Source organism: Oncorhynchus gorbuscha, linkage group LG10, assembly GCF_021184085.1.
Source record: "Oncorhynchus gorbuscha isolate QuinsamMale2020 ecotype Even-year linkage group LG10, OgorEven_v1.0, whole genome shotgun sequence".
In the NCBI taxonomy this organism is placed as follows: Eukaryota; Metazoa; Chordata; class Actinopteri; order Salmoniformes; family Salmonidae; genus Oncorhynchus; species Oncorhynchus gorbuscha.
The window spans coordinates 32,479,235-32,491,326 of record NC_060182.1 but is presented as its reverse complement, the minus strand read 5'-3'; the positions used below and the strand labels follow the sequence as shown (position 1 = coordinate 32,491,326).

The 12,092-nt window shown below is 40.6% G+C and overlaps 1 protein-coding gene across 2 annotated transcripts in view; it reads left to right on the top strand.

Moving 5' to 3' along the window:
* LOC124045093 (chemokine-like protein TAFA-1) overlaps positions 1-10,770 on the top strand; it is a 31,342-nt gene extending 20,572 nt beyond the window's left edge. For both annotated transcript variants that reach the window (XM_046364327.1, XM_046364326.1), the window contains exons 3-6: positions 7,211-7,351; positions 9,761-9,885; positions 10,219-10,277; positions 10,413-10,770. In XM_046364327.1, the coding sequence (XP_046220283.1) occupies positions 7,211-7,351; positions 9,761-9,885; positions 10,219-10,260 (308 nt within the window). In that variant the 3' untranslated portion in view covers positions 10,261-10,277; positions 10,413-10,770. The remainder of the gene's footprint in view (positions 1-7,210; positions 7,352-9,760; positions 9,886-10,218; positions 10,278-10,412) is intronic.
* Positions 10,771-12,092: the final 1,322 nt, after the last annotated feature.

Sequence of the window (12,092 nt, the reverse complement as noted above, 5' to 3'; positions counted from 1 at the left end):
CATTTGAGCACACAAAAGAGGGACCTAGGTTGCAAATTTAATATTTGCTACAATTTAAGTGTAATATTTACTGAGGGCAGTTACTTTACTTTGTTATGACATCATCAATACCAATCATTCTTATTTTCTCCTCAAATGATGTAATAAAGGCAATAATTACATGATGTAACTTTTAGAAACATCTCTGAAGGCAGCCAAACATGGCATTGTTCTGAGTGAGTTGTCCTAGATTAGCAGATCACACACCAATGTCTATGCCTGAATGTGTGTGTGTGCGTAGATGCGTGAGAGCGTGGGAGAGAGCCATGTCACCTGAGCGCGTCCATGCACGCATGCGTCTGTGTGTTGGTGTGTGTATGCTCATGCGTGTGTGTCTCATGCATCTGTGTTTTTTTTTTACCGATTTGAAAGTATAAGGGGATATATCGAGGAACAAATGCCGTTGTCACGACTACGACGGTGCCAGTGCAATGAGTGGAGATGACTCAGGTGTTCAAAAGTTTGTATCAGACCGAGAGCCTACTGCTTTTAATGTAGTTCTGTAGGAGTTTTAGTTTAGAGGACGATATCTCTGTAGAAACAGCAGTTGCAGTGATGGTAAAAACAGCTTGATTGCCATAGCAACATCAGGGAAACTGGGCAGTAGGGAGTGGTGCTTCAAATACAGCAGTTCTGCAACATCTTTAATTGAGCCTCTCCTTCTCCTTAGTTGCAGGCCTCAACACGTTTAATACGGAAAGAGGTTAACTGTATAGGAAGCTCTGGCGACAGGTCGTCTGGATACCGGACAGCCAATAAATGTGCCAGATGCAAACAGATGATCATCTTTAGCGGACAACAGTTCTTGAGGGTTTGAACAAAAAAAATTGGTTTGCTGGTGAACCGGTATTTGAGTTGTGTGGTTGCAATATAAGCAGTCCCTTATCTCTGGTATATCTTGGCATTCATCATTCAAGACTAAGTTTAAATTGTGTGCAGTGCAATGGACACAATGCACAATGTCTCAGGAAAGACTGTGTTGGCAATACTCAGTATAGAAAACAGTCGGGCCTGGACCCACATACTATAGAGTAGAATAAATAAAAAACACACAAGGACTTCAGAAGCCTTGGGGAGTCCCTCAAGTTAGATTTTATTTGATTTTATTTACCTTGAATATTGCAGCCCATTTGTTTAGGCCATTAGCCTGACAAAACCCGCTTAGTTCAACAATAAATAGTTGCTGAATTTATCCTCAAGCCAACATGTATTTGATGTGTGATTTTCAATTTAAAAAGTTAATAAATAGCAGATAAATAAGTTTCTTCAGAAAGTATTCCCAAGCCTTGACTTTCTCCACACTGTGTTGTGTTACAGTCTGAATTTAAAAATGATTAATTGAGATTGTTTGTGTCACTGGCCTACACACAATAAACCATAATGTTAAAGTGGAATTATGTTTTATTTTTATTTTACAAATTAATAAAAAAATGTGAGCTGAAATGTCTTGAGTCAGTAAGTAAGTATTCAACCCATTTGTTATGACAAGCCTAAATAAATTCAGAAGTAAATATTTGCTTTAAAAGTCACAATAGTTGCATGGGATCACTCAGCAAATACATAGTGTATGCAAATAAAAGTGTTTAACATGATTTTTGAATGCCTCATCTCTGTACTACACACATATGTAAGGTCCCTCAGTTGAGCAGTGAATTTGAACACAGATTCAACCATTAAGACTAGGGAGGTTTTCCAATGCTTGCCAAAAAGGGCACCTATTAGTAGATGGGTAAGAAAAAGGTGACCGAAGTTATTAATTACACTTTGGATGGTGTATCAACACACCCAGTCACTACAAATATACAGGCATCCTTCCAAACTAAGTTGCCGAAGAGGAAGCAAACCGCTCCGGGATTTCACCCATTATTATATTATATTATATTATTATTAGGCCAATGGTGACTGTAAAACAGTTATAGAGTTTAATGGCTGTGATAAGAGAAAACTGAGGATGGATCAACAGCATTGTAGTTACTCCACAATACTAATTTAATTGACACAGAGAAATGAAGGAAGCCTGTACAGAATAAAATATTCCAAAACATGCATCCTGTTTGCAAGACACTAAAGTAATACTACACAAAATGTGAATTCACTTTTTGTCCTGAATACAAAGTGTTATGTTTGGGGCAAATACAACACATTACATATTTTCAAGAATAGTGGTGGCTGCATCATGTTATGGGTATGCTTGTAATCGTTAAGGACTGTGGAGTTGTTCAGGATAAAAAGAAATGGAGCAAAGCACAGGCAAACTTTTTGAGGAAAACTTGGTTCAGTCTGCATTCCACCAGACACTGGGAGATGAATTCACCTTTCAGCAGGACAATAACCTAAAATGCCAAATATACAGTGGAGTTGCTTACCAAGAAGACAATGAATGTTCCTGAGTGGACAAGTTAGTTTTGACTTCAATAGGCTTGGAAATCTATGAGAAGACCTGAAAATGTTTGTCTAGCAATGATCAACAACCAATTTGATAGAGCTTGTAGAATTATGAAAATAATAATGGGAAAATGTTGCACAATCTTGGTGTGGAAAGCTCTAAGAGACTTACAAAGACTCACAGCTGTAATTGATGCCAAAGGTGTTTCTTCAAAGTATTGACTCAGGGGTGTGAATACTTGTGTAAATGAGATCATTCTGTACTTCATTTCTAAAAACTGTTTCATCCATTTTGAATTCAGGCTGCAACACAACAAAATGTGGGATAAGTCAAGGGGTGTGAATACTTTCTGAAAGCACTGTAGATAGTAGACTACAATGCATAATGAAACAATCCCTAGTAAGCTACTGTTTTGAGGGTGGACATACTGTGTTATTTGGAATTAATAGACTGGTTTTATGCACAACAACTTTCTGTCCAAGCTGGGAGAGAGAGTGAGGACAGCTCATGTCATGCAGGTTCAGGTAGCCTATATAGGACAGTAGTATATTCAAAACAAAATCTATTGGTAACTCATTGCTTTTGCATCAAACGTTTATTTTACTATCTGCAATGTTTTAATTTCCAACTTCAATTACTGAACAAGTAATTATTATTGCCACCAGCCAGCAATCTTAAAATGACAGCATTGCAACACCGTGTATAGCTTTGTGAAATGTTAGGCTTAACATGACAAAATGAGGACCAAATAGCCTTAACAATAACATTCATTTAAAAAAAATAGATGTAAAAAAATTTAACTAGGCAAGTCGGTTAAGAACAAATTCTTATTTACAATGACAGCCTACCCCAGACAAAAGCTGGCCCAATTGTGCGCCGCCCTATGGGATTCCCAATCACGGCCGGATGTGACACAGCCTGCATTTGAACCAGGGACTGCATCTTGCATTGAGATGCAGTGCCTTATAGCGCTGCACCACACAGGAGCCCCTTAGTTAAAGCAAAGCTGGATATGCCCTAGCACCACAGAAAGCCTATCATCGATCCGATAAGAAATCAACCACAGAAACATATCGCAATTTCAGCACTATGGACAGCTATCGGTATTCTATACTTTGTGTCTGGCTGACACATTAGATTATTCATTTTTTATGAAGGGGGGGGGCACCTCCGACCTTGTAGGGGTCCACTGAAACTGCATTACGCCAGTGACACACACACACATACTCTCTGTGTTAATTATAGTAGACAGCAAGTCATGGCATGCTTATGGCATATAGTATTAGTGACATTTCTAGTGAGATGTAGCGACCATTTGCCTTTGAGAAATAGCAGCTTCATCACTGGTGAATAGTCAATTATTGGTCCCATATTGCCCCTGTTCACCTCCATTAGACACAGAGAATCTCAGATCCACGCAATTGTGGAATATCAATGTTGTGAGTCATTGTCATGCATGTGTTGGCACTACAGTATGAACCTCTATATTAGGGGTAATAAATCATCATTCTTCATTTCCGCTGGGTTTCACTGGGTTTCTGCATGTGTTTGATTGTTTTGTGGACTCCCCAGAAACGGATGTACTCCTCTGTTAGTCCTCAGAAAGTGATTTACCATAGACACCAGGTGTTGTGTGACCTGTCCAAATCATGGGTTCTTAAATTATTTAGTGTTCACACAAAGGTTTGTCTCTGCAGCCCCCATGACCCGGGGCTCCCAAACCCCTTTTACACTAGTTTGAAATGTTACAACCATCTCCCCTGAGTACCACAGAAAGTACATTGTCAAATGTAAGGACTGTACCTTCTCTTTCCTCGAAATGCAGTGAAAAGGGTCAATGCCTCTAAAGAAAATAAAAAAGCGGCCCAGATCTATCGGGTGGCAGGTTGTGTGTTGGCACCTGTGTTGCTGACAAATCCAATGTTCAAAGTCCTGCAGCCAGGAGGAGGGCACTAGCAGAAACATGTCATGGCAACTAAAACAGTGCCATACTAGAAAAGCTCCTCCTGTTCCTGCCTGCCTTTACCACCAACCCCCTGGAACGACTGTCAGTCAACACAACGGCAGTAGAATCAATAAGCTAAGAGATCAGGAACTGGCTCGTGACATGCTTCACATAATGTGCTTCTCCGGGAGAGATGGGAGATATTAAACCGATATTTTTCTGCTTTTTGGAAAATACACAAACTCAACCTTCCATAGAATATCACAGCTTCTATTAGACCTATAGCTACATAAACACATGCATGCACACACTAGTTCTGACACCATTTGTCATATTGACTTTCTTCTCAGCCATTGATAATGGAGGAGGGGAATGGAAATACAGAAAATGATTATATCCTGGCATGGCTCCAGTAGCCGTCACCTGATGAGGCAGTATTCATCTCCAGCCATTATTATTATCCATAGGCAGCTTTTCTCCATCTCCCCTGATATATTCATGATGCAGAGATGTGGTCTTGGGGCATGCAGTGTGTGGCAGTCACAAACTGACTCCACGCCGACTGAGCTTAAAGAACGCTCATCAGTTTTACATTACTTTTGTTTGAAGCCACCGAATACACCTGCCCAGCTGGAAATAACCAAGTCTATTTGCATTTTTATTTGATTTTAATATATTCTTCAGCGGTAATGATTTCCAATTATAGAGTATATCCAGACTCAAACGTGTGTTCTCTCTGCTGCTCTCCTCTCAACAAGCAACGAACAAAGTGGATTCTGTTGAGTAGTGTGGTTTTAAATAGATCAAAGGATGAATCTGGGTCTTGTCTTATGCAATTAAGAAGATGCATTAAAGAGAACAAACCCCTGTGGGCTGTTGTTGTTTTAACTGATGCCCTATTGCTTCCACTGCTATATCAGGATCAACATTGTGCAAATATGCCCTGTTGTTATACAGCACAACGACCAGGCTCAGAGATATACTTTATGGTCTCTCCTCAACTTCTGCCATAGGTTGTTGACTTTTTCTCAACCACTAGCCTTGAGTCACAAAAACCCCTCTGAGAATTGGGAAGCCAAAGTTTGTCATTTCTTTCCTCCCCCTCAATTAAACATCAATTACCATGGTTTAATTACTGTATTACAATTATTTCCACCAATTAAACCTCTAGGCTGTCTCTAACGTCACTTCCCGGCTTTGCTGCTATTATTTGCAGTCACTTCTCAGTCGATCCTAGACATTTCAGATATCTGATACAATGCACACTCTGAAAAACACAACGCTATGATGCATAAAGACAGTGGGTGGGTGAAGAATATCACAAATCCTAATACCCTTACTTATAATGGTAACATTTGGAAGCCTCTTAAACAGTCTTTGCGTGTCTTATTGAAAATGTGAACGGAATTATTTTGGTAATGAGATAAGGTGTTGGAATGACTGAGCAAGTGAATCGGTAGGAGAGTAGTGTGTGGTCTCCTTTCATCCAAGGGTCAGGCGAGGTGGTGTTAGATAATCTTATCAGGCGCTACCATGATGTCTGAATTATAGCATGAAACCGACACCGACTCATCTCCAACCTGAATTTAAGCTCTTTTAAATGTTAATCTGGGTTTTGACTCTGAATATGGGTTTTACTTGAAATCTCATATCTTTGAAGACAAATCAAAATTTCTATCTAGTTGGTGAAAAGTCCGTTGGCTATATTTGACTAATCTTTGGATATTGCACAAGGTAAGATTATAGCACGAGTGTTATTCAACCCAGTCTCATGGGCTATATGTTCCATTGTATTACTTTCATCAGCAGGTGATATCCACTGCTGCTCTGCAATTACATTCTCTAGTCATAAAACATATTTTAAACTTAATGACATACATATTTCTCAACAAACTTCTCCAAGTGGGAAAATGTTCATACTTGCCTCATTTTGAAAATACAAAGGAATATACTTTCTCTCTACAAACTCCTCCAAATGGGAAGCTTTACATTTCTCCTAACTGATTCACAATAAACCTTCCTTGTTTCTGGTCAACAGACAGGCCTAATTGTTGGATGGGTCCTACTTGTTGTGTTGACAGTGTTAGGTGTAGGGGTAGACCGCTGAGGACAGCAGGTGGGGCCTCCTGATAGGGAGATGTCTGTCCTGTAGGCAGAGTAAGCCAGCCAGGCTGATAAAGAGGGACAGCGGGCAGGTGTCCTGTAGGCAAAGATAACCAACCTCCTGATAATTACATGAAGGGCCATTATTCAGACTGAGGGGGAAGGATGGCCCCTGAAGACATTCTCATCCTGCTTATAGATATGTCTTTATCTACTGGCTCTCCATTATCATCATCATTCTGTCACACACACACCAGGGGCCTCACTCAGTCAAAGCACAACAGCCATTACTCTTGTTTATGATAAATCTGCTTGACATATTAATAGCTGTCACATGTAATAAACGTGTAATGTCTTGCATAAAGATATTCCATCTACTGTATGTTGATATTGTGATAAAAACCAAAAACATACACAGGTGCTGAAGCTATTTAACAGACCACCAACAATCCTACATATACAGCTACATAAATCATTGTTAATTGTGCTGACTTCGCTATCAAGTAAGCCAGGGGATCTTTCAGCTTCAGACCCAAATGAGAAATTGACCGCTCTTCCGTGACCCAAATCCTCCTACAATGAACCCAATTGAAAATAAATCGTATGTGATTCTAGATGTATCCTCCTAACTCGCGACCTATCTCTCACATGCCCAGGGCCCACTTTGGGATACAGGGATAGTTTAAGATACCCTGGACTAAGCTCAGGAGTTATTCTGAATTGTTGTTTTTTCTTAGAGGGAGGAACATGTGAGGTGATTGCTGCTCACAGATGCTGTAATAAGAACAAGATTGAAGAGCGGTCCCAGACAGTCAAGTGTTCCTGTCTACCAGGGAAGGTGGCAGGGACTACCAGGAACAGACCCTCCTGTGTTGACGGTGAGTACCACCACTACCATCACAATCCCCATTGGTATTGCAGGCGCAAGAGAAGTGTTGGTACTATCACTGATTGGAATCACACAGGTGCTGCTAATAGAACCCATATTCAACAGTTCTTTAAAATATGTTTCTCCAGGGTTGCATAAAAGTAGTACAATATATCATTTGGAGTGTGTATGATGCTTCTGCCTTTCCCAATAGATCTGGAATAGCAAATATCACAGCAGGTGTCCAGTAGAAATAGAGAGCCCCATGCTCTATCCCTTTCATCTGATTAGATGACTGTAGAAGTATGAACCTGAGAGAACGTATCGAAGAACATATACAATTCATCAATGGCAATCATTTCCTAGACCGAGAGAAGCTGCCATGGTTCTTTATTTATTATGCGTTTAGTTTTAAATAGTGTCAAGTCTAAGACAGGATGCCCAAGGAGTTGTTGTTATTGATTAATAGATGCACTATAACCTTGGTTCGACCAGCCTCCTGGCAACAAACCTTGGTAACCCTGTTTACCATAAGGAACAGGTCCAAGTGAGGTCCTCATGGGTGATGAATATGTATGACTGGAAAACCACTTAGACTACGACAGTAAAGAACACTGTTAGACCAGCTGGCTGCAGTGTTCATGAACATATTCAACCTCTCCCTGTCCCAGTCTGTGATCCCCACATGCTTCAAGATGTCCACCATTGTCTCTGTACCAAAGCAAACTAAAGTAACCTGCCTAATGACCATTGGCCTGTAGCGCTCACTTCTGTCATCATGAAATGCTTCGAGAGGCTGATCAAGGACCACACCAGCTCCACCTTACCTGACACCCTGGACCTACTCCAATTAGCATACTTACCCAACAGATCCAAGGATGATGCAATCACCATTGCTCTACACACTGCTCTGTCCCATCTGGACAAGAGGAACACCTATGTGAGAATACTGTTCCTCGACTACAGCTCAGTGTTCAACACCATAGTCCCCTCCAAGCTCAACACTAAGCTCAGGACCCTGGGTTTGAACACCTCCCTCTGCAACTGGATCCTGGACTTCCTGACAGGCAGACCCCAGGTGGTGATTGTAGGCAAAAACAGCTGCACAATCGAGAGCATCTTGACCGGCTGCGTCACCGCCTGGTACGGCAACTGCACCACCCTCAACCAGAAGGCTCTACAGAGGGTGGTGCCGACAGCCCAATATATCACTGGGGGCAGAACATTTACACAAGGTGGTGACTGAGGAAGGCCCGAAAGATCGTCAAGGACTCCAGTCACCCAAGCCGCGGACTGTTCCCTCAGTTACCATCTGGCAAGCTGTATCAGAGCATGAGGTCTCGGACCTACAGGCTCCGAGACAGCTAGTACCACCAGGCCATCAGAATGCTGAACAGTTAACTCTAGCTGTCTCCCTTCACAGACCTGGACCTTAGAGACTATACACACACACACACACACACACAACGCTGTCGTTCAATTATATACTATTGATTCCACTGTGTGACCAAGTCACTACCTACTCTATATTTGTAAATACAGTGTTATACAGTCCATAACATTTTATTTGAATTAAAACACTCAAACCAAATATTTCCTGAACTTACTGGCCACATACAACACAACTACCTCATTTTGTACTGCGGAATTGCAGTGATGCTTTATGAATTGTATGTATTGGGTTTTTGACTGATGAGGCACAATTTTACCATCAGTAAAGATCCAACAGAAGCCAATATTAGCCTATATGCCTCCATATATATTCTTCCTGTGCTGTACAGCGAGCATTACTTCTCACCTGCTTGTATGCTTCTTTAGATTCTAACCATTAGATGATGTTGCCATAATTACTGAGCAGAGTAGACAGAGTGAGGGAATTTCAGGTCTATTCTGTCTGTCAGGACTGACAGGGTATTTTCTTCTGTCAAACATCTGAGATTTGCTGGACATTTAACCTGTATTTAAGGCAATTTTCTCTTCCCAGAGCAAGAATATGGCCTGCATTAGAGTCACAGCTATGCCTCCTCCTACACATGTCTAGACGTCTGTCTTTCTCTTTGATTTATAACGCATGTAAGAAATGCAATGATATACGAATCTTTCAATAATTCACATAGGGTTGTTTCAGTGCATATTTTGTTTTGTAAGTACTGGTACAAGGATTCCCATTCGGATTTTGATCGATTATTACACCATACAGGTAGGGATGTTACAGATCTAAGACAAGGGAGAGTTGACAGTTACTTTGATACTTGTCAGACAGATTCCCACAATTTCGATGTGTGTGTCTGTCAGGTGATGAACAAAGCAACAGACCCTCTAGTCACCAATCCATCTCCAAGTCATGCACTGCTATCACATATAGCCGTTCCACTGGGTAAGACATACTCAGGTCACCTTATCCATTTGTTGCCTGCAGCATCCATAGTGATTGGGAAGTGGTGGTGCGAGATGGAGCCCTGCCTGGAGGGAGAGGAGTGCAAGACGCTGCCTGACAACTCAGGCTGGATGTGTTACGCTGGGAACAAGATCAAAACCACCCGGGTAAGATAGCCTCTCGTTACCATTTGAAACAGAGACATACTGAAGGAGGGAGAGTTACAGTCATGAGGAATTTGCACCAATAGAACAATACAGACTTTACATTTAAAGACAAAGGCACAAGGTATTGACTGAAGTATATATATATCCTACCTAATACCTATTTTTTTTACTGGTTAGGGCCTGTAAATAAGCATTTCACTGTAAGGCATTTCACTGTAAGGCATTTCACTGTAAGGCATTTCACTGTAAGGCATTTCACTGTAAGGCATTTCACTGTAAGGCATTTCACTGTACACTTTAATTTGTTTTACGAATGTCTCCTTTCTTTTTTAGAACACCCAACAGCCTGCAAGTGAAGAATACCTCGAACTTTAGACGGACCAACTGCAGAGGTCAGCTTTGACATGTTCCATGGAGCTGTTACTGTATACCATCTTATCATAAAGCCTCTAATAAACAAGATGAACATTATAGCTGCACTGCAGTATATCACAATATCTTAGTGCTCTCCCTTTTGTTTGTTTCAGATCAATCCAAGGACCCAACAAAGACATTCAGTTTGCTTTCCTGGATGTGTGAATTCTCAAAAAAAACTGCTGCTCAAGGGTACTGGGAATGGTGCAGTTCAAGGATACCAATGGGGGACCTTATTGAATTCTGAATTGTGTTCTTTGAGGAAACACTGCTTTTGGATGTACAGCACATCTGTTGTCAGAAAACTCAGACAGACTCTGCGAGATGGGCAGACATTTCTGGGTTACCTTTAGCAAGTACTTGCAGTGGGGAGTCAGGATTCTGTATATACCATGTTTCAGTGTCTTCATGTTAACAAGAACATTGTCTACAGTATGATGGTGGTGAGATGTAAATGATTCCAAACCCTGATCTGTTCTGTTCTTGTCCATGTGTTCTAGGTTTCAGACCACAGCCAAAAGTCTAATATTTCTCAGACATTCAATAACCTATAGGTTTTACATCACGTGAGGATGCAACTGTACATTGGTTGTTAAAAGGAATAATTTGACCAATATAACAACACATATTTTTGTTATGGAAAAAAAACGTTTTTGTATTTGAATGCATTCAGTCAACTCAGTTGCTTCGTCGTCCCTCTTAGAAATAACAACACTTATAGTCTAGTTATCCTTCAAAAGGTTGATTGCTCACCAAAAATACAGTATGCTTGTTTTGTTTTTTACTCCTTTAGATGCCTTATGTGTGTCTTCTTCAACAACATATTAAAAGTCTACCATTGCTCTGTGCGTAAATATTGAATTAAAGTACGTTGTGTTATGTAATTAAATATATATTTTGTGCTGGCTGCACAGAGCCATTTACCTCTAAAGTTGAAGTATCGACGAATCAGCCTATCCTACTAAGTGATGAAATCTGGATAATAATTGCCTCTATAGCGCACAGATGTCAGAAAGCACAACGATCACAATCAACTAGCTTGCTAACTGGGTTAAGTAAGTAGAGGAAAACACATGAACAGAATATCAATGCCCAATTTGTATATGTATCTTTGTAATGGGTACTAGACCAGTTGTTCCAGTAAAACAACACAACACAACTCCAGCTCTCTTCCCTGACATAATTCTAACCTAACAAATAGTTTTTTTTGGTATCCTGCTCTCCTTGTAAATAAGAAATGAGCTTGTTTAGGACTAATAAGGACAGTCAATGAAAAACACATTTTCTCTGAAGTCTTCCACTTAACAAAGAATGCTCAACGGAGCATGAAGCAGATTATACAAAGACTATTACAATGTGTCAGGGAACCAAGCAGCCAGTGGGCAAATTAGATTTAAATCCACCAGACACCCTGAGTGTTGCTCTCTGGCACATGTTTTCTGAAATCTTCATATGTGTGGATCAAACACATCGTACAAACACACACTGAAATCACATCACACCAACGACAGGAAGGCTAGAGACAACACAATGCAATATGCAAGTAAAGGCACTGTATCCTAACTGTATTCTCGAAAGTTTTATATGGGCTCTTATCCACAAAGCATCTCAAAGTAGGAGTGCTGATCTAAGATCAGTTTAGCCTTTTAGATCATAATGAATAAGATCATATGGACGCTTTGTGGATGCCGTTTCTTAAAGAGGATTCCAAACTGAACAATAGGTTGTTATCAGTATCACAATAAGCTGCAGAGCGTTCGATTTGCCTGCTGAGGGACAAGGAGTCCCTTCTT